This window comes from Oncorhynchus mykiss, chromosome 2 (assembly GCF_057628025.1).
Source record: "Oncorhynchus mykiss isolate SJ-2025 chromosome 2, ASM5762802v1, whole genome shotgun sequence".
Taxonomy (NCBI): Eukaryota; Metazoa; Chordata; class Actinopteri; order Salmoniformes; family Salmonidae; genus Oncorhynchus; species Oncorhynchus mykiss.
The window spans coordinates 80,804,892-80,828,226 of record NC_143023.1 but is presented as its reverse complement, the minus strand read 5'-3'; the positions used below and the strand labels follow the sequence as shown (position 1 = coordinate 80,828,226).

The 23,335-nt window shown below is 42.9% G+C and overlaps 1 protein-coding gene across 2 annotated transcripts in view; it reads right to left on the bottom strand.

Annotated features, from left to right (window-relative positions):
* The window catches only part of furinb (furin, paired basic amino acid cleaving enzyme b), a 170,802-nt gene that overhangs the window by 45,806 nt on the left and 101,661 nt on the right, over positions 1–23,335 (bottom strand). The window contains exons 4-6 of one of the 2 annotated variants that reach the window (XM_021573226.3): positions 22,802–22,906; positions 15,030–15,158; positions 14,408–14,484 (exon numbers count right to left, since the gene is read on the bottom strand). In XM_021573226.3, coding sequence (XP_021428901.3) covers positions 14,408–14,484; positions 15,030–15,158; positions 22,802–22,906 — 311 coding nt within the window. The remainder of the gene's footprint in view (positions 1–14,407; positions 14,485–15,029; positions 15,159–22,801; positions 22,907–23,335) is intronic. The other variant, XM_021573234.3, reaches the window with a different exon arrangement.

Sequence of the window (23,335 nt, the reverse complement as noted above, 5' to 3'; positions counted from 1 at the left end):
ATTTTACATGAATTTTTCAACATTTAGAATTTCAATAGCTCCTTGGTCATGTGACCGAGTGACTTCAAACAAGGTTCAGAATGTCCACTCAGTGGGCCTACACATTGCACACCCTTTAGTTTGTCCATTTTCATCTCACATGATTTGAGATACATTTTTCAAAATGTAAAATTTTGGACAAACTAAAGGGTGTGCAATATAGAAGGGTAGTCAGTGGACATTCTGAACCTTGTTTGAAGTTCCTAGGTCACATGATCAAGGAGCTATTGAAATTTTACATTTGGAAAAATTAATGTAAAAACGTTGACGGTCCCTAACTGCTGTTGGTGGACGTAAGGAAAACGACAAGCGAATATCTGTCGAATATCCAACCTGAAACTGGCTTTACCTCGGTGTTGAGCAAGGGCAGCGCACAATTGGCCCTGTGTCGTCCGGGTTTGGCCAGGGTAGGCCATCATTGTAAATTGGAATTTTTTCAACCTCTTAAGGATGATGCAGAATCTAATCCCAGTGCAGGAACATCAATCAGCGGAAATTTCAGAGCGCCAACTATAGTTTTCGATAAAACTCAAACTTTCATTAAAACACACATGCAAGGTACTGAATTAAAGCTACACTCGTTGTGAATCTAGCCACCAAGTCGGATTTGTAAAATGCTTTTCGGCGAAAGCATGAGAAGCTATTATCTGATAGCATGCACCCCCCCAAAATACCAGAATACCTAAAATACCAAAATACCTATCTACCAAAATACCTAAACAACAGATTTTGTGGTAGCCGGCGCTACACAAAACGCAGAAATAAAATATAAAACATTCATTACCTTTGACGAGCTTCTCTGTTGGCACTCCTATATGTCCCATAAACATCACAATTGGGTATTTTTCCCGATTAAATCCGTCAAAGTATGCCAAAAATGTCCATTTATAAAGGCCGTCTGATCCAAGGAAAATGCACCTTTACACGACGCAACGTCACTTTTAAAATGAACAAAGTTGCCTATAAACTTTTACAAATCACTTCAAACTACTTTTGTAAACCAACTTTAGGTATTAATAAACGTTAATAATCGATCAAATTGATCACGGGGCGATCTGTATTCGATAGCAGCAAGTCTTGAAATCATCGTCCATTTTTTTCACTTTCATAATTTCCTGGGTGCACCCCAAGACAGGAAGTGCCTATACGTCATCCCACCAAGGATAAACGTGCAAAGAAATGCCAGTATTGGCGACATCGTGTGGAAGCTGTAGGCGTTGTAAACGGAATCTCGTCTATTTTCTGTCGCCTTAGACAATACATTGACTGGCGGATGAATATTTTTTTTGTGTTTTTGGTGAACAGTTTTCCCTGGGATTTTTACTCCTAAACAGGCTCTGTTATAGCCACAGACACGATTTTACCAGTTTTAGAGACTTCAGAGGGTTTTCTATGCACACATACTTATCATATGCATATACTATATTCCTTGCATGAGTAGCAGGACTTTGAAATGTTGCGCGATTTTTAACAAAAAGCTGCGAAAGTTCGCAGCATCCTTAACAGGTTTTAACTGACTTGCTGGGTTAAATAAAGGGAAAATAAAAATAAAAATATTAAGTTAACCCCCAACAACAACTGCTCCCCTGGCGCTATCGACGTGGGATGTCGATTAAGTCAGCCCCCCCGCACCTCTCTGATTCAGAGAGTTAAATGCGGAAGACACATTTTGGTTGAATGCATTCAGTTGTGCAACTGACTAGGTATCCGCTTTACCCTAGCCTACCTGGCATAATTGAAAAACTAACCGTCGGGTAATTGGCGTCCATTCAAGTGCATACAGATGATCATTTTCCCCCTGTTCCTGCCCATTTATTTATGGGCCATTCTGAATCGAAACAAATTTGACTTATTAGTAAAGACAACAACAACAAAAATTGAGAATAGTCTGATGGGTGAAAATATGATCACTTGATGAGAGAACAGCGTGTGTAGCCAGAGGCAAGGAACAAGGCGCAAGTTTTTTTGTGTGACTTTCTCAAATCATCAATAGCCTATAGTCGCATCATGCAGCCCATATACGTTTTAATTTCTAAGACATTCTAAGGTTTGTATCATTCACAACTATAGTTGCCAAATAACTCTAAATCTAGCGTATAGGACCTGCTTCAAATGATCACTTTTACTCTAAACATAGACACTTCATATGCGCATTTGCTCCGGAATGGAAAAAATATACTTTCTAGTTCAATTATATTCTTCTTTCTATAGAATCACATAATACACAATAATGGCACGGGACATACAGTGCCTTGCGAAAGTATTCGGCCCCCTTGAACTTTGCGACCTTTTGACACATTTCAGGCTTCAAACATAAAGATATAAAACTGTATTTTTTTGTGAAGAATCAACAACAAGTGGGACACAATCATGAAGTGGAACGACATTTATTGGATATTTCAAACTTTTTTAACAAATCAAAAACTGAAAAATTGGGCGTGAAAAATTATTCAGCCCCTTTACTTTCAGTGCAGCAAACTCTCTCCAGAAGTTCAGTGAGGATCTCTGAATGATCCAATGTTGACCTAAATGACTAATGATGATAAATACAATCCACCTGTGTGTAATCAAGTCTCCGTATAAATGCACCTGCACTGTGATAGTCTCAGAGGTCCGTTAAAAGCGCAGAGAGCATCATGAAGAACAAGGAACACACCAGGCAGGTCCGAGATACTGTTGTGAAGAAGTTTAAAGCCGGATTTGGATACAAAAAGATTTCCCAAGCTTTAAACATCCCAAGGAGCACTGTCCAAGCAATAATATTGAAATGGAAGGAGTATCAGGCCACTGCAAATCTACAAAGACCTGGCCGTCCCTCTAAACTTTCAGCTCATACAAGGAGAAGACTGATCAGAGATGCAGCCAAGAGGCCCATGATCACTCTGGATGAACTGCAGAGATCTACAGCTGAGGTGGGAGACTGTGTCCATAGGACAACAATCAGTCGTATATTGCACAAATCTGGCCTTTATGGAAGAGTGGCAAGAAGAAAGCCATTTCTTAAAGATATCCATAAAAAGTGTTGTTTAAAGTTTGCCACAAGCCACCTGGGAGACACACCAAACATGTGGAAGAAGGTGCTCTGGTCAGATGAAACCAAAATTAAACTTTTTGGCAACAATGAAAAACGTTATGTTTGGCGTAAAAGCAACACAGCTCATCACCCTGAACACACCATCCCCACTGTCAAACATGGTGGTGGCAGCATCATGGTTTGGGCCTCCTTTTCTTCAGCAGGGACAGGGAAGATGGTTAAAATTGATGGGAAGATGGATGGAGCCAAATACAGGACCATTCTGGAAGAAAACCTGATGTAGTCTGCAAAAGACCTGAGACTGGGACGGAGATTTGTTTTCCAACAAGACAATGATCCAAAACATAAAGCAAAATCTACAATGGAATGGTTCAAAAATAAACATATCCAGGTGTTAGAATGGCCAAGTCAAAGTCCAGACCTGAATCTGTGGAAAGAACTGAAAACTGCTGTTCACAAATGCTCTCCATCCAACCTCACTGAGCTCGAGCTGTTTTGCAAGGAGGAATGGGAAAAAAATTCAGTCTCTCGATGTGCAAAACTGATAGAGACATAACCCAAGCGACTTACAGCTGTAATCGCAGCAAAAGGTGGCGCTACAAAGTATTAACTTAAGGGGGCTGAATAATTTTGCACGCCCAATTTTTCAGTTTTTGATTTGTTAAAAAAGTTTGAAATATCCAATAAATGTCGTTCCACTTCATGATTGTGTCCCACTTGTTGTTGATTCTTCACAAAAAAATACAGTTTTATATATTTATGTTTGAAGCCTGAAATGTGGCAAAAGGTCGCAAAGTTCAAGGGGGCCGAATACTTTCGCAAGGCACTGTATAAGCATATCTTGTCAGCTAAATGAACAAGCCTACAGCCTATGGAATGAAGTATAGCCAGATACACTTTCTTCATATCATAATATTTCTTTAGGCATGCCTAAAATAAAGAATGGATTTATTGTGATGGTGTATATTCAATTGATTTCCAATACTTTTTTAAAGGTAGATGTTCCAAAGGTCCACATCGGCTGCTTGTAAGAGGCTTGTATGCGTGGAGGCCTGGAGATGCTAAAAGTGGTTACGTTAGTTAAAAAACCTCTTTGGGCTGAGATCCGGCTAACGGGATTGATAGGACAATAGCCAGTGAAAATGCAGGGCGCCAAATTCAAAACAACAGAAATCCCATAATTAAAATTCCGCAAACATATTTTACACCATATAAAATATACACTTCTTGTTAATCCCACCACAGTGTCCGATTTCAAAAAGGCTTTACAGCGAAAGCAAACCAAACGATTATGTTAGGTCAGAGCCAAGTCACAGAAAAACACAGCCATAAAATGAATCACTAACCTTCGATGATCTTCATCCGATGACACTCATAGGACTTCATGTTACACAATACATGTATGTTTTGTTCGATAAAGTTCATATTTATATAAAAAAATCTCAGGTTACATTGGCGCATTACGTTCAGTAGTTCTCAAACATCCAGTGATTTTGCAGAGAGCCACATCAATTTACAGAAATACTGATAATAAACATTGATAAAAGACACAACTATTATGCACGGAATTATAGATACACTTCTCCTTAATGCAACCGCTGTGTCAGATAAAAAAAAACACCATGCTATAATCTGAGTACGGCGCTCAGAGGCCAAAACAACCCAAACAGATATCCGCCATGTTGTGTAGTCAACAGAAGTCAGAAATAGCATTATAAATATTCACTTGCCTTTGATGATCTTCATCAGAATGCACTCCCAGTTCCACAAGAAATGTTTGTTTTGTTCGATAATGTCCATCATTTATGTCCAAATATCTCCTTTTGTTAGCGCGTTCAGTTCACAAATCCAAATTCATGACGCGCGATCACTAGGAGCAGACGAAAAGTCAAAAAGTTCCGTTACAGTCCGTAGAAACATGTCAAACGATGTATAGAATCAATCTTTATGATGTTTTTAACATAAATCTTCAATAATGTTCCAACAGGAATTCCAACAGAATTCCTTTGTCTGTAGAAATGCAATGGAACAGAGCTCGCTCTCACGTGAACGAGCATGGCCAGCTCGTGGCTCTCTGGCAGACCTCTGACTCATTCCCCTCTCATTCGCCCCCACTTCATAGTAGAAGCATCAAACAAGGTTCTAAAGACTGTTGACATCTATTGGAAGCCGTAGGAAGTGCAATATGACCAATATTCCCCTGTATCTTCAATAGGCAATGAGTTGAAAACCTACAAACCTCAGATTTCCCACTTCCTGGTTGGATTTTTTCTCAGGTTTTTGCCTGCCATATGAGTTCTGTTATACTCACAGACATCATTCAAACAGTTTTAGAAACGTCAGAGTGTTTTCTAAATATACTAATAATATGCATATCTTAGCTTCTGGGACTGAGTAGCAGGCAGTTTACTCTGGGAACCTCTGGGCATCCAAGCTACTCAATACTGCCCCCAGTCATAAGAAGTTATCGGTCAATTACTGTGAGACCAACAGTCTTTTGCATGACAATAACTGGCTGAAGACATTTCATGAACTGGTATTTTTCCCGAACCTAGGTTGGGTCTCCACGCCACCTTGCTGGTGAGTCAGAGGACAAAGGGATGGTGTTCTATCTCCAGCTGAGAAGCTGATTACACTAGAGCACAACTCTGTAATACATTACATTACCCACCTGCAATTTACCCATAATGTATAGGGGTGGCAGGAATCCTATAGGTTAGAAAGGTTGCTGGATTGAATCCCCAAGCTAACAAGGTAAACATCTGTCACTCTTCCCCGGTATGCTGTCATTGAAAATAAGTATTGTTTTTTTACTGACTTGCCCTGTTAATTTAAGGATAAAAAATGTTAGCTTTTAGAACACTTTCATCTGCGGAAGATTACTGTGATTTCCTCCCCTTTGGTGGGGAGTCTATCAAATACAGAGGAAAAATATAAGGCCACACAAGAGACTTTCACAATTCATACTAATCGACACAGAGAAGTCAAATTAAATCACATTTTATTGGTCACATACACATATTTTGCTGATGTTATCGCATGTGCAGCAAAATGCTTATGGTTCTAGCTCCAAAGTGCAGTATACCTAACAATACAAAACAATACACACAAATCCCCCAAATAAAAATATCAGAACGAGCAATGTCATCTGTATTGTCTCCGCCTTCTAGATGCTTCTAGATGGTAGTGGGGTGAACAGGCCATGGCTCGGGTGGCTGAGGTCCTTGACGATCTTTTTGGCCTTCTTGTGACACCGGGTGCTGTAGATGTCCTGGAGGGCAGGCAGTGTGCCCTGGTGATGGGTTGGGCTGACCACTCCACCCTCTGGAGGGCCCTGCTATTGTGGACGGTGCAATTTCTGTACCAGGCAGTGATAAAGCCTGACAGGATTCTCTCAATGGTGCATCTGTAAAAGTTTGTGAGGGTCTTAGGGATCAAACCAAATTTCTCCAGCTCCCTGAGGTTGAAAAGGCACTGTTGCGCCTTCTTCACCACACTGTCTGTGTATGGACCTTTTCAGTTTGTCAGTGATGTGCACGCAGAGGAACTTCAAGCTTTCACCCTTTCCACTGTGGCCCTGTCAATGTGGATGGGGGCAAGCTCTCTCTGCTATCTCCTGAAGTCCACAATCAGCTCCTTCGTTTTGTTGATGTTGAAGGAGTGGTTATTTTCCTGCACCACTCCGCCAGGGCCCTCACCTCCTCCTTGTCTCGTCATTGTTGGTAATTAGGCCTACCACTGTTGTGTGGGTCTAGGGCGGCGGCTAGCTGGAGGTGCGTCCATCCACATCCTTTACTAGCCTCTCAAACCCCTTCATGATAACAGAAGTGTTACGGGGCGATAGTCATTTAGTTCAGTTACCTTCTTGGGTACAGGAACAATGGTGGACTTCCTGAAGCAAGTGGGTCAACAAACTGGGTAGGAAGAGATTGAATATGTGTAAACTCTCCAGCCAGCTGGTCTGCACATGCTCTGAGGATGCAGCTTGGGATACCGTCTGGCCCGGCAGCCTTGCGAGGGTTAGCACACTCAGGTCCCTGTACTGAGGTTTTGCGTCTTTGATTGCTTTACGGAGGGCATAGCTGGTCTGGTTCTACACGTCCATGTTCCCAGTCATCTTGCCATGGTTAAATGCGGTGGTTTGCTCTTTAAGTTTTGTGTGAATGCTGCCTTCTATGCACGGTTTTAGCTTTGAATAAGTTCTAATTGTCCTAGTGGGAACAACATCATCTATGCCCTTCCTGATGAACTCAGTCACCGAGTCAGTGTATACGCCAATACTATTCTCAGAGGCAACCCAGAACATTTCCCAGCATAGATTCCGATTGGTCAGACCAACATTGAACAGTCATTTAAAATGGAAGTGTCCCGGAAAGAGGAGTTGCAATGTTCCTGAGTTCTCGATGCGCAAGTAGCACAGAAGATGTTTTGATAGAACTTTGGTAGCATTTTCCTCAGATTTCCTTTATTAAAGTACCGAGCTATAATGGCACTTGTGACCAAGGATTGGTAAGTAGAGAAAACAAGAGTATCTGATGTTAAATTATGTTTACACATCGTTTACCACTTGACCTGAGCTGTCATAAAGTTCACAATTTGGATTAGAGTGATTTATAAATTAGCAATGACACTGTCATGACAAGGGCTCACTGATTGCTCACTGACAGATGTGTCCTTTGCCCAAGGTGCCTTGCAAAGCATATGCTAACATGTTGTACATCATCTTTTAACACAACGATGCAATTCAAGTTAAATCTAAGCAATTAAGAATAGCATTAGTCTGAACATAAGTCAACTTGTCAACAAGCTTGAAGATGTTGATGCACGCACACAAGCACACGCACACACACTGAAGTTAAATCCTAAACATGCCTTAAAACATGCACCCTAGCACAGTGCACGCACGCGCGCCCACCCACACATAGTTTTTCCCATGGCTGCTGGCCAAACATAAGAACCTTTAAACCATAATATACCCTGCCATAGACAGAATCCCTGTGTCACATTCCTTTATGAGAGCATCACATTGACTTTTAAAGAGAGGGGGGATTCTAAAGGCACACCATGCTAAATGTTTTAATCACTATCAGGAGAGAGAACAGATAGCAGCCCTGCTCACTGAGTCGGTCTATACTGGCCCAATCCCAGACAACAAACAGCACCGTGGCCAGGAGGCAATCGGCCAGGCTGGGCGCGTTTCCCCAAAATGGATTCCTAGCTACCGGCGAGATCATTGTTTCATCCATAGTATCTCAAAATGGTATTTGTGGCAGAGGGTATCTAGGCACAATCGTCATTTGGCCAGACATGTGCAAGCAGGGAGGAAGGTTATCCACTACACTCATAGTGGGAAGGAACTAAAGCACTTTCACATGGTGCCGGAGGGCACCCATCCACAGAACAGCCGTTTACCAGACACACACACAGACAAACACACAGCTGCCGCATGATTACAGGGTGTGATTGGACTGGATTTCTTTCAGATCAGACAGACGACAGCTTAATGTGTGGAGAGTGGCCAAGGAGGGGGGTCTGACAACCAGATGACATCTTAATTCTAAATTTGTCAAAACAAAAATCACAGGAAATTATTTTTAGAGGAATCTCTCTCTCTCTCTCTCTCTCTCTCTCTCTCTCTCTCAAATGCACTGGTTAACGTGTCACAGAGAACATAGGACAGACAAGACTGTCAAGTAAAATTTGGTGTGAGTCTGTGTTCCTTGAAAATGATACCTTCTGAACAGCACCAATTGTGCCCTACTCATAACGCCTGGGGTTAACTGCGCAACCTGCTACAGTATGTGTGAGACTAAGGTAGACAGTGAAAGGAAAGGGTTTCGTCCCCCAGTCACTCCCTGTTTGGTGTTAAATGTGTGGAAAGACCAATTATAAAGTACTGCTTCCATCGTGCAGCCTCCACTCCTCAGTGTTAACCCAGAAGCCTGCATACCGAGCAGTTCTCCAGGAGGACTGTTGAAAGGCCACCCCTGCAGTACTCTATGGTAGATAAAGAAAGGTAACCTATACACTATCTACAGGGTCACTGTGCTCTCTTTATCCTAGCTGACTGAGAGAGGGAATGCTTTTATCTCTCTCCCCTTCAGGCTTATACAACCTCCTCCAGCCTATTGGTTGCCTTGTCCTTTTACTTAAGAATGGCATGGAGCAATGAAGCCATTTTGGGCTATTATTACGTCTCTCCAGCAAATAATGTTCTGATTTTAGATTTTAGACTCCAAGACAAAACATGCACTGTGCATGTTCAGATGTATATTATAGAGTGTGACGGACAATGCAGCGTGCTTGGCTGACTTGGTGGACCAGTGCTCTGCTGCTGCCTGCTGTAGTGGTGCTGTTGGCTGTGGGGTATCTGTGGCAGTGTGAGTGAATAGGGCTGGATGGTGGCTGGATCAAGGGGCCTGTTAAAAGGATTTGGTTATTTTCCGCTTGGCTTAACTGATCCCCGAAGCAGCTATGGGCCGGGCCGCTGTTCAAACGGCTACTCTGGAGTTCCTCCTAAGCCCAACCAATCAGGACTATGCTCTCTCTCTCTCAGGCCTTGGGAAGAGCGCAATCTACTGCTTCTTTCCTCCCACCTACCCTGGCCAGTGGTCACACGTCTCTGGTTGCCACATCTAATGAGAATCACTTATCAGGTGACTCGACCGGGCTCATGTGATAAGACTAGCTGACTCAATGATAAGGTTTCTGAAAATGGCTTTAAGAGATGCAAGCCAACCCAGTGAGACAGACACTTTAGCTAGCTATAATGAAGTGAATCATTCAACTGTGGTTTAAAAGAGACTTGTGATATTAAGCCAGTCCAACAAAGATGCTTCTAAACAAAGCAACAAAGCAAGCTGGCCTAAGCTGTGTTGTGTCTCACTGAGGGAGGTCTAACTCTTCACAGCAGTGACACACCTGCTTAAATCTGCCATTCATCAGGCCTGCCCAGTATCTGTATCTGTATATTGGTGATGGTGTCCAATCTGCTAGGGGTGGTCAGGGGCTCAGGACGTTTACAGTACTCAATCACTTATTGAAGTGGCTGGAGCAGGAGCACAGCAGCCTTCAATCATTCACACAGACAGACAGACAGACAGAGAGAGAGAGAGAGAGAGAGAGAGAGCCTGCAGACATCACTTCCTAACATCTGTTGATTCATCTCAAGGCTCTGGGCCGTCTGGGAAATAAACACACAGTCTCAGAGACACAGATAGAAAGATGGTAAACAACATAGCCAGGCCTTGGAATAGATGGGCGCTTTTAATGTGTTAAACATTGAAGTTAGGAGTCAGGGGCGAGACTTTCTATTGAATTATGTAAAAGAGAGAGAGAGGCAGTGAAAGAGAGAACATATTTTATACACCAGGCTCTACCTCTTCAAATCACATAATAATTGTCTCCAACCCTGCAGGAGAAAATATGTGTCCAGACGTTAAGTGAAGGTTGTTCAGGGGCGGGAAACAAATGGACAAGGACATTCAGACATCACTGTGCCAGTGGGTGATTGTCACAGTGGAGTACTTTGGATGTGAAAAGAACTGCTGCAGCTAGCTGCTTCTCCTCAGAGCCAAATATACAGTATACTGGAACTACTTCATACCAACCAAGGTGCACCCATAAGGGATCAGACTGGATATGTGAAGTTTGCTCCTTTATTTCTGAAAGAGCTGCAAAATCTGGATCCTTACATATCAGCTGGGCTAGACAATCCCCCTCTTTCTAAAATGATCCACTGAAATTGTTGCAACCCCTATTATTAGCCTATTCAACCTCTCTTTCGTATCGTCTGAGATCCCCAAAGATTGGAAAGCTGCTGCGGTTATCCCCTTCTTCAAAGGGGGAGACACCTTAGACCCAAACTGTTATAGACCTATATCCATCCTGCCCTGCCTTTCTAAAATCTTTGAAAGCCAAGTTAATAAACAGATCACCAACCATTTCGAATCCCACCGTACCTTTTCCACTATGCAATCTGATTTCCAAGCTGGTCATGGGTGCACCTCAGCCACGCTCACGCTAAACGAGATCATAACCGCCATCGATAAAAGACAGTACTGTGCAGCCGTCTTCATCGACCTGGCCAAGGTCGGCAGACTAAACAGCCTTGGCTTCTCAAATGACTGCCTCGCCTGGTTCACCAACTACTTCTCAGATAGAGTTCAGTGTGTCAAATCGGAGGGCCTGTTGTCCGGACCTCTGGCAGTCTCTATGGTGGTGCCACAGGGCTCCATTCTCCTGTCAACTCTTTTCTCTGTATATATCAATGATGTCGCTCTTGCTGCAGGTGATTCTTTGATCCACCTCTACGCAGACGACACCATTCTGTATACATCTGGCCCTTCTTTGGACACTGTGCTAACAAACCTCCAAACGAGCTTAAACTCCATAGAACACTCCTTCCGTGGCCTCCAAATGCTTTTAAATGCTAGTAAAAACAAGTGCATGCTCTTCAACTGATTGCTGCCCGCACCCTCCCGCCCGACTAGCATCACTACTCTGGACGGTTCTGACTTAGAATATGTGGACAACTACAAATACCTAGGTGTCTGGTTAGACTGTAAACTCTCCTTCCAGACTCACACTAAGCATCTCCAATCCAAAATTAAATCTAGAATCGGCTTCCTATTTCGCAACAAAGCATCCTTCACTCATGCTGCCAAACATACCCTCGTAAAACTGACTATCCTACCGATCCTTGACTTCGGTAATATAATTTACAAAATAAGTTGTAATTATTTTCGCCTCTATGGCCTATTTATTGCCTACCTCCCTACTCTTCTACATTTGCACACACTGTACATATATTCTTTCTATTTTTATTTTATTTTGTGTTATTGACTGTACGTTTGTTTATGTGTAACTCTGTGTTGTTGTTTTTGTCGCACTGCTATGCTTTATCTTGGCCATGTCACAGTTGTAAATGAGAACTTGTAAAAAATAAAAATGTGTGCACTCTGGTTGGTACCTCTTCTTCTGCCTCTCCTCTCACCATTGATAGGATAGAAAGTAAGAAGGATTAAGGCCAAGCCCAGAGACAGATAGTCTGGTGGGTGGATGAAAAACTACAAGGCTGTGGACAACAGCAACTGGTACCCCTAGCATCTCTCCTCTCTAATCTCCAATAAACAATAGTGACTGTACTGTAATGGAGGACAGGAGAGAAACACAGAGAGGACAAACATTCTGACGATGGAGCACAAAATAATGACCTGCTTGGGCAAGAGCCTTGCTCCAGCCTGCCTTAAAACCCTTCCAACAATACCTGACAGTCGTACCAAGTCGCAGTACAAAGCATCTACCCGGAACAACTCCTTAATGGATGTGAATTCAAAACCCAGCCTTGAATGTCACCGATACAAATGAGCCCGCCTTGGCAGTGGAAGAGGACGTAAGTTTCCAACTAAAGTCTCCTGTTCCTTTTTCTGCCCATGAATATAGTCATATGAATATATGAATATAATCTCAATGTCGGGAGGCGGAGAGCATTACTCAGCTTCTGGCCGCGTGCCTCTATGGGGAATTACTGAACTCATCTGCTTTCATTTTTCCTCAGGTCACTCCAAACACACAGCGCTCAGCGCTATTGACAGAGACACACACTTCTCATTTCTTGGTCATAAATTGATTCCGTCCTGGATAATCGCCTTGAGAGCACCAGCCAAACATGGTGTGTATTGTACTGTGTTTGTACTGTGTGTGCATTTGTTTTTTTAGTTACAATGTGTATGTGTGCATGTGTGTGTTCTGAAGTTCTGTGCAGCAGCAGTAACAGTAGCTGCAGCAGCAGTGGAGCTGGTTAGAAGAAGCAGAACCAACCAAGGAGTAGTCTTGCATTCCCTTGTAATCAGGATTGAGTGGTGACTGGCTCAAACAGACAAGTGGGCAGGGGTAGGCTTAGGCAGAGCTAGTACCACTCCAGGCAAACATGGAAACAAGGTCCCTGGTTAAAGTGAAAGCACTTGGCCTTGACTATACAAACCAAGGAGACGGGAGGGAATCGCTTCAATATGTACAGTATATACAGTACACACACACACACACACACACACACACACACACACACACACACACACACACACACACACACACACACACACACACACACACACACACACACACACACACACACACACACACACACACACACACACACACGTCTGGGAAGGCTCTCTAGTGGGAGTTAAAGAGGGAGGGAATCGCTTCAATATGTACAGTAGAAAGGCAGCTTAAAGAGAAGAAGATAGGGGTCTGTGTTCAAGGGAAAACATTTGGTGATATGACATGCAAAGCCATTGTTTTGATTTCACAGGGGGAAATGCAGTGAATCTCTACAGTAGAGGCAGAGGCAGCTCAAAGACAGTCTGGGGAAGTTTAAACCATGTCCTGCTTTGGAGAGAATTCAGTTCAAGATCCTGTTAAGCATTGAAACAAAATAAATGAGGAAAACCAACCCAAAAAAACTAAAGAAGACTGGAATTCATCCCAGAAACAAAGGGGGAGAATTGAGGCAAATCCTGCTGTTTGTTTCAGAGGCGGAAGGAATGCAGCAGTGTCCCATCTGATCCAGGGGAATGGAACCACAGCAGAAGACAGCCACACGCTGGGGTTAGGGCGAGTGAGGTGAGAGGGGCTGAGGAGAAGGTGCTTAAGGAATTTAGAAGCTGCCCTTTTACTTTTGGACCAGTGTTTTTTTAAATTCAAACCCCAAAAGCCTGGAGACAGACTTGCTGGTATCAGCCAGGGGCAAATAAACAACTACTGCACTAGCTACAAACAATCTGCCAAAATGGCTCAGGCTCTGGGGTGGTGAGGGGGAGCTGGAGGATGGGGAGAGGAACTTCTTAATGTTGTTACTGCAGCATGGCTGATCCACCGAAACAAGTACAAAACGCTTTTTCAAAGTGGGAGCAGTCCAAAAAATGCCTACACAACTGCCACTAATCTGGTTTTGGGGAAATAAATAATGAGTCAACAACATGCATAAGAACCTCGAGGACAGAGTCTCTGAGGCTGGGCTGTAAGAAGCACTGTTACAGGGCATATTGGTATTTCATCTGATTCAGTCACCAGTCAACAATCTCCTGACAAACCATTAATGGATGACACTGTGTCAGAGAAGCAGTGCTGTTTATAAATGAGGGCAGACATACTGAAAAGCAAGGTCTTGCTTGAGGGCCTTTACTTAAAGAGACAGCATTACCCAACCAAGTGAACCTGCAAAATTTGCTTGAACAAATCTACCAAACTTTGTCAGAGCCCATTTTGCTGTATGAATGTATGTATGTATAATCCAGTTAAGGTGTGGGGCAGAGCAGGATATCACATGACCTGTTCTCGTTGCGCTGTGTGTAGCGTGGCTGGGGGTCAGAGTCTCCATCGTTGACATCATAGCTGGCCTCAGGGTCCTGGGAACAGAGATGGAAACAGGTGTTAGAGACTGTGGATATGGCTGAATTACATCCTTTCATGATATGGGTGGTAAAGGCCGCAGGTAGCCTAGCGGTTAAGAGTGTTGAGCCAGTAACCTAAAGGCCACTGGTTCAAATCCCTGAGCCGACTAGGTGTAAAATCTGTTGATGTGCCCTTGAGCAAGGCACTTAGTCCTAATAGCTCATGTAAGTCACTCTGGATCAGAGTGTCTGCTAAATTATAAGGATATGGTGAGAGTGACAACCTTCAGAATGCATCTCAACAGCCTTATTGAGAGTCTCTTTTCCTCCAGCTGTTGCGGCACTTTAAAGCAATTCCTGGAAAGTAATTTGAGGCTGAAGTAGGCATCCTCACATTGCGTTCACCTAGCTGTGTGTCTCAGAGAATGCAGATGAATCTGCACTATCTCATCTGCGCTATGTGAAAACACAGGCAAGGTGAAAGCAATGTGGAGCTGGGAAGAAAGCTACTTCTTCTTCCATCCATCCAGACAGAGCATGTTGTGTTTGTATGTACTCACATAGTTGGTGGCCAGGTCTGGGTGGTCTTTCTCTATACCGTCATCCAGGATGGTGACCACAACTCCTCTCCCAGTGTAACCCTGGGACCACGCTCCCTTGGCATTCAGGTCTGCTTGGCTGGGGTTGGACTGGCAGGGAGACAGAAGAACAAGCTTTAATGTTATATTGTTATAGCATTATTGTTATAGCATTATAGTATCATTATAGTATCATTATAGTATCATTATAGTATCATATAGTTTCACGTGGTTTAGCCCTGATGAAGGCCAATATGGTGCTGAAACACATAGGGCATCTGTTGTTTTTTGTGTGTGAAAATGCCAATACAATTTACAGATTTTTTTAAAGAGTATACTTGGAGTGCCTTTGGACAATCTTCCTTTATTTCTCAGTTATTTTTACAGTCACAACAATATCACAAAGCACATCCCTCTGTAAACTTCCCCAAAAATGAGAGAATGCTTAAGGACATTTGTATGACTCACATTTGACACACGCAAGCCACATAACTCAGACAAGTAGAGCAACCATTTAAAAATGTGAGCATCAGCAAAAATACACGTGAAAAGAGACCAGGGTGGCTCAGATGAAAGATGAATAGCCCTGCTAATGTAACACTGGGGGGCTGTGTTAGATGTTTGACTGTGTTCATACCCTGTTGAAACCCCCTACCCTCCACACACAACCACAACACACAACCACAACCACAAACACGCATGCACGCACACACACATAGACAGGCAAAGTCACACACAGTGTGTCACTGGGAAGTCTCTTTAGCGGGGCTAACCCGCAGAGCATGGGGGGCTAACTATAATTTCCCTGTCAGAGGAAGCAAGCCTGCAGCTGGAAATATGAATAAGTGAGAACCTGGTGAGAGCATTCGCCTTGCTCACAGGGGAAATAATAAAGCAGAGCTCCACACTAACCAGCAGGGAGAGAGGGAAAAGAGCAGAGAAATGTGGGAAGAGGGTGAGAGAGAAAAAGGTGAAGGAAGTGACAGAGAAAGAGTGAAATGTAGAGGTAGATAGAATGAGGAAAAAAGAAGGATAGGGAGAGAGAGAGAAAAAGAGTGAAAAAGGTAGAGTGAGAAAATGTGATTCCCCTAGAGCTCCAGGCCACCTACACCTCCACTTCCACTTCCACCACCCCCTGCTCCCTGCTGATCTCTCCCTACAGGGCAGGCCTCCTGCTGGGCCACGGCAGAACAGCATCAGGGCCTTTAGTGAGGGAGCTTAATATCCCTGGCCCTAGGGCAGCCACTGTGCTGCTTACACAGACACGATTCCTATACACATGGGGCAGAATTACCATGGGACTACACAGAGGAAGGCAGTTAGCTACTCTTTTTCTAATCATATAGGGATACAGTATAATGTAGCCTTATTTATACAGACTACGGGGAAGCAAATCTGGAAAATATATAGAGTACCAGTCAAAAGTTTGGACACTCATTCAAGGGTTTTTCTTTATTTTTTACTATTTTCTACATTGTAGAATAATAGTGAAGACATCAAAACGATGAAATAACACATATGGAATCATGTAGTAACCAAAAAAGTGTTAAACAAATCAAAATAGATTTTAGATTCTTCAAAGTAGCCACCCTTTGCCTTAATGACAGCTTTGCACACTCTTGGCATTCTCTCAACCAGCTTCACCTGGAATGCTTTTCCAACAGTCTTGAAGGAGTTCCCACATATGCTGAGCACATGTTGGATGCTTTTCCTTCACTCATCCAAATCCATTTCAATTGGGTTGAGGTCTGGTAATTGTGAAGGACAGGTCATCTGATGCATCTGCAGTCTGGAGGTGTGTTGAGTCATTGTTCTGTAGAAAAACAAAAGATAGTCCCACTAAGCCCAACCAGGTGGGATGGCGTATCACTGCAGAATGCTGTGGTAGATGTGCTGGTTAAGTGTGCCTTGAATTCTAAATAAATCAATGACAGTGTCACCAGCAAAGCACCCCCACACCATCACACTTCCTCCTCCATGCTTCACGGTGGGAACTACACATACAGAGATAATCTGTTCACCTACTCTGCGTCTCACAAAGAAACACTGGGTGGAACCAAACATCTCAAATTTGGACTCATCAGACCAAAGGACAGATTTCCACCGGTCTAATGTCCATTACTTGTGTTTCTTATTCTTACTGGTGTCCTTTAGTAGAAGTTTCTTAGCAGAAATTCAACCACGAAGGCCTGATTCACACAGTCTCATTTGGGCTGCAATTTCTGAGGCTGGTAACTCTGATGATCTTATCCACTGCAGCAGAGGTAACTCTGGGTCTTCCTTTCCTTTCATGTGGCGGTCCTCATGAGAGCCAGTTTCATCATAGCGCTTGGTGGTTTTTGTGACTGCACTTGAAGAAACCTTCCAAGTCCTTGACACTTTCAGGATTGACTGACCTTCAAAGTAATGATGGACTGTCGTTTCTCTTTGCTTATTTGAACTGTTGTTGCCATAATACGTACTTGGTATTTTACCAAATAGGGCTATCTTCTATATAACACCCCTACCTTGTCACAACACAACTGATTAATTGAAACCTGTTAATTGAAATGCATTCCAGGTCACCTCATGAAGCTGTTTGAGAGAATGCCAAGAGGGTGCAAAGTTGCTATTTTGAAGAAACTCAAATATAAAATATATTTTGATTTGTTTAACACGTTTTTGGTTACTACATGATTCCATATGTGTTATTTAATACTTTTGATGTCTTCATTATTATTCTACAATGTAGAAAATAGTAAAAATGTAAAAAGCCCTGGAATGTGCAGGTGTGTCCACACTTTTGACTGGTACTGTATATATATATATTTTTGGTGTTGTTGTATTTTCCCCCTTTTTCTCCCCAATTTCAATCTTGTCTCATCACTGCAACTCCCCAATGGGCTCAGGAGGCAAAGGTCGAGTCATGCGTCCTCCGAAACATGACATGTCAAACCACGCTTTTTAACACCCACCCCCTTAACCAGCCAGCCACACCAATGTGTCGGAGGAAACACCATTCAACTGACGACCGGGGTCAGCCTGCAGGCGCGCTACAAGGAGTCGCTGGAGCGCAATGAGCCAAGCAAAGCCCCGCCGGTCAAACCCTCCCCTAACCTGTGCACCGCCCAATGGGACTCCCTATCACGGCCAGTTGTGATACATCCTGGGATCGAACCCAGGTCTGTCGTGATACCACTACACTGCGATGCAGTGCTTCAGACCGCTGCACCACTCGGGAGGCCCTGGAAACTATTTTCAATCATTAGTTTAACAGTCTATGGCAGAACCTACTACGTGCAAACTCTGTTTTGTCAGACAGGAAAAATAAAAGCTTTGGATACACTGTCCAAAAGGCTTGTATGCAATATCACCCTATAACATCTGCATTCATCCCAATTCAAACCATGCAAACCTCATTACAGACAAGCCACCAGTGTTTGGCTTCAGAGGGACTGTTGAAGAGCCTCAAACACACAGCAGAACAGGCTTAGAGCCCTCAGCCGATTAGAGCAGTAATGCTGAATGACAGAGGTGGTTTCACAGCCTTCCATTCACAGGTGATTTGTGTCTGGCCCTGTCAATGCTGCTATTAATCCATTTCCACCATCATATGGTGCAGATTGCAGAGAGAGAGGAGGAGGATTAGGAGAAATCAAAACATCCCTGAGCCTATGAGAGGAAGAGAGAAGGAGGGATGGACACAGTCTCCTTCTGAAAGCAACAGTCCTACAGGTGTCATAATTTTTAATTTGCTATGATCTGGATCCTTTCAAAAAGAAGACACACTGAGGAGCATCTTGATGAATGACACCTGATTGATAACAGATAGAGAACGACCGATTATCGGCCAAGCCGATATACCGAGCCGGTGTTGGCATTTTATAGTCCCTCTACATAGCAAAGCTGCTGCTATTCCCGCTGCCACTCACCACCGAGCCACGAGCCCTGCACAATGCCGAGGAATGTCTAGCTGGGATAATCAGCAGCAGCAGCAAGCTAGCTCATACTCCAACAGAAAGGTGCAGTATTGACAAATGGATGATTCGACACAGTGACCAAAATAAAACTCTTGTTGCAAATATTAGTTTAGTTAATTCACTAATAATAAGGCTTGTGTTGACGTGCCCGGACATGCATGCCATATGCAAGCTAGTTAAGAAGATAGTAATCTTTGCCAACAGGTCACATGGCTAACTAACCCTTTCCTCTGTGGTGTTAGCTAGCTAGCTATATTAGCTACTATGCTAGCTAGCTGGCTAGATAAACATTGTGCTAATATATCATATAGGAGTGAATAGCCAATATAGCTAGCTAACGTTAGCTGGTTATCATTTTGACCATGCACCATTTTTGGAAACGAGCCATCTGACGGTGTAATGTTAGCTATTTACTGGTGTGCTGATCTGACCAGCAATCATATCCGTAAATTGACAGTTGATAGTCGGATTAAATGATTGTCGTAATAGGGAAAGAAGGAAGTGTTTCAAAATGCCTAAATAAAGGTTGGCAATAGGTTTAGCTACAGTGCCTTGCGAAAGTATTCGGCCCCCTTGAACTTTGCGACCTTTTTCCACATTTCAGGCTTCAAACATAAAGATATAAAACTGTATTTTTTTGTTAAGAATCAACAACAAGTGGGACACAATCATGAAGTGGAACGACATTTATTGGATATCTCAAACTTTTTTAACAAATCAAAAACTGAAAAATTGGGCGTGCAAAATTATTCAGCCCCCTTAAGTTAATACTTTGTAGCGACACCTTTTGCTGCGATTACAGCTGTAAGTCGCTTGGGGTATGTCTCTATCAGTTTTGCACATCGAGAGACTGACATTTTTTCCCATTCCTCCTTGCAAAACAGCTCGAGCTCAGTGAGGTTGGATGGAGAGCATTTGTGAACAGCAGTTTTCAGTTCTTTCCACAGATTCTCGATTGGATTCAGGTCTGGACTTTGACTTGGCCATTCTAACACCTGGATATGTTTATTTTTGAACCATTCCATTGTAGATTTTGCTTTATGTTTTGGATCATTGTCTTGTTGGAAGACAAATCTCCGTCCCAGTCTCAGGTCTTTTGCAGACTCCATCAGGTTTTCTTCCAGAATAGTCCTGTATTTGGCTCCATCCATCTTCCCATCAATTTTAACCATCTTCCCTGTCCCTGCTGAAGAAAAGCAGGCCCAAACCATGATGCTGCCACCACCATGTTTGACAGTGGGGATGGTGTGTTGCTTTTACGCCAAACATAACGTTTTGCATTGTTGCCAAAAAGTTCAATTTTGGTTTCATCTGACCAGAGCACCTTCTTCCACATGTTTGGTGTGTCTCCCAGGTGGCTTGTGGCAAACTTTAAACGACACTTTTTATGGATATCTTTAAGAAATGGCTTTCTTCTTGCCACTCTTCCATAAAGGCCAGATTTGTGCAATATACGACTGATTGTTGTCCTATGGACAGAGTCTCCCACCTCAGCTGTAGATCTCTGCAGTTCATCCAGAGTGATCATGGGCCTCTTGGCTGCATCTCTGATCAGTCTTCTCCTTGTATGAGCTGAAAGTTTAGAGGGACGGCCAGGTCTTGGTAGATTTGCAGTGGTCTGATACTCCTTCCATTTCAATATTATCGCTTGCACAGTGCTCCTTGGGATGTTTAAAGCTTGGGAAATCTTTTTGTATCCAAATCCGGCTTTAAACTTCTTCACAGCAGTATCTCGGACCTGCCTGGTGTGTTCCTTGTTCTTCATGATGCTCTCTGCGCTTTTAACGGACCTCTGAGACTATCACAGTGCAGGTGCATTTATACGGAGACTTGATTACACACAGGTGGATTGTATTTATCATCATTAGTCATTTAGGTCAACATTGGATCATTCAGAGATCCTCACTGAACTTCTGGAGAGAGTTTGCTGCACTGAAAGTAAAGGGGCTGAATAATTTTGCACGTCCAATTTTTCAGTTTTTGATTTGTTAAAAAAGTTTGAAATATCCAATAAATGCCGTTCCACTTCATGATTGTGTCCCACTTGTTGTTGATTCTTCACAAAAAAATACAGTTTTATATCTTTATGTTTGAAGCCTGAAATGTGGCAAAAGGTCGCAAAGTTCAAGGGGGCCGAATACTTTCGCAAGGCACTGTACCTAGGAATCTTCAAACCTACAAAGCTGTATAAAGCAGCGTGTGCGTTTTCACTTCTCAAACTATGGGCAGGTTTGAAACATTCAGACAGAACGTGCATCGTTGTTCGACATTTTTTTCTACAGTTGTTCTCCTTAGAAATTATGCACATTTAGGATCGGTAGCAAATTTCATTGCCATTGAGCTAATTCTCAAATTAGCAGTAAACAGCACCAAGTGATATGAGCGATGGAGAGAGACGTGAGGAGATGTGAAAGGGAGCAGAGTAGAAGTAGTTACATACGCCCATTTCTTGACAGATAGCTGAATAAGCCTATTGAGTTGTTTCAAATCTTCTTCCTGGCAGCTGAGTTATTTAGAGATGCGTACTGACAGCTATAAAAAAAACACTTTTCCCGATCACGGAAAATGACTACAATTACTAGTTTCATAAGAATCCGTGATCACGGCCTCCTTGACCCCAAGAAATCGGTATCGGCCCTAAAAAATCCATGTCATTCTATAATAACAGTCTCAACTTCGGCAAACTGTCCTTCCAGCGCTACATGCAGACAATGTATTATTTCCATGTATTCGTTGCCATCATGTATTCACTACACATGGGAAATGAACTTGGGCCTTGACAGTTGAAGTAAACAAAGTGAAGAGCGCTTTAGAACATTTTGACGACATTTAGTTAAATGACAGATACCCAGATGATGAGTTTTCTCAGCAGGCAGCACATCCAGCTTTCAGATAAATGTCAACAAGAGGCTTACTGACTGGGGGAAATAAAACCTGCTCCTCACTGAAATACTCCGATTACTACATCCTGCCTTTTCTGTGTGGCAGCAGGTCACTATGTTTTAAAGGTATGAATTTTTATTTTACCTTTATTTATCTAGGCAAATTCTTATTTTCAATGACAGCCTAGGAACAGTGGGTTAACTGCCTGTTCAGGGGCAGAACGACAGATTTGTACCTTGTCTGCTCGGGGGTTTGAACTTGCAACCTTCCGGTTACTAGTCCAGAATGTGAATGTGGTAAACAGCAGTGAAGTGGCAGTGCACTTTAAAGGCAGAATCCCTATATCAACGGTCTTAAACATTTTAAATACTGGCATGTCAAAGGGGTGTTAAGAGGTTCTATTTCAAATAGTACAATGTGTTCAGCATTACTCCTGGCTTTAGTAAAGTAGAGGCTACAGTGTTCTGGGGGATCTGACTACTACTGTCACGGTACTGATGCTCATTTTGTCCACCAGTTTCGGAGGTCTATATCACCGGCTTTCTAGGCTTCACTGAAAGGGATTCATTATCATCAACCCCAGACTGTCTTGTCTGATTAAACACACCTGGTTCCCATTTCCCCCGATTAGTATGTTATATATGTGCCCTCTGTTCCCTCTGTCTTTGTCGGTTATTGTTCCCATGTCCATTGGTGGTGTGAGTACCTATAAATTGGTGCAGCTTTTATGCTGCGTGCTATATATATTGTGTATTACGGGTATCGTCCCGTGGCGTTCAAAGAGGTTTAGCCTCGCTCTTTTGGGTACAGCCCAGTGTTTTTGTATACGTGTTTGTTTTGTGTGTATTAAAAAACCCTATTGTGTATTCCTGTGCCTGTCTCCAAAATTATTTATACCAGCGTTACAACTACCTTGCTCACCAGGTACCACTGCTGGGGGAATTTGGGGTCGGATGGTTCGGTGTAGACATCCCTCTTTTTCCTCCGCCTAGACACCTGCTGTTCCGCCCACCTCACCTAAAGAGGAACACACACAAAAACACACACATTAGCACTGATAATGAATGAAATTACCATGACATGAGAAACAACTATCCACAGTCTGCCTCCTACTGTGGCTTTCAAGTGGCCACCAATGCTCCAATGGTTAGGTCCTACAGCTGCAGTAAGACTTTACAAACCACCCAGCTGGGTTACATCAGCAACATCTAAAGGGAGAGTAGGGAGACCCATCTGATTCATCTGAATCCTTAGACGTGTGTGTGTGTGTGTTTCATCTCTCTGCTCTCTGTCTCTCTTTCATAGAATGCACATCTAAAAAATGTATTGCATCAGGTATTTTTTGAAATATTTTGTGTTAAAACTAAGAAAATTATATGTGCCTCATTTGCATTAAAAACATATATTTGCATATATGAATACATTAACACAAAGGGGGGAAACAGC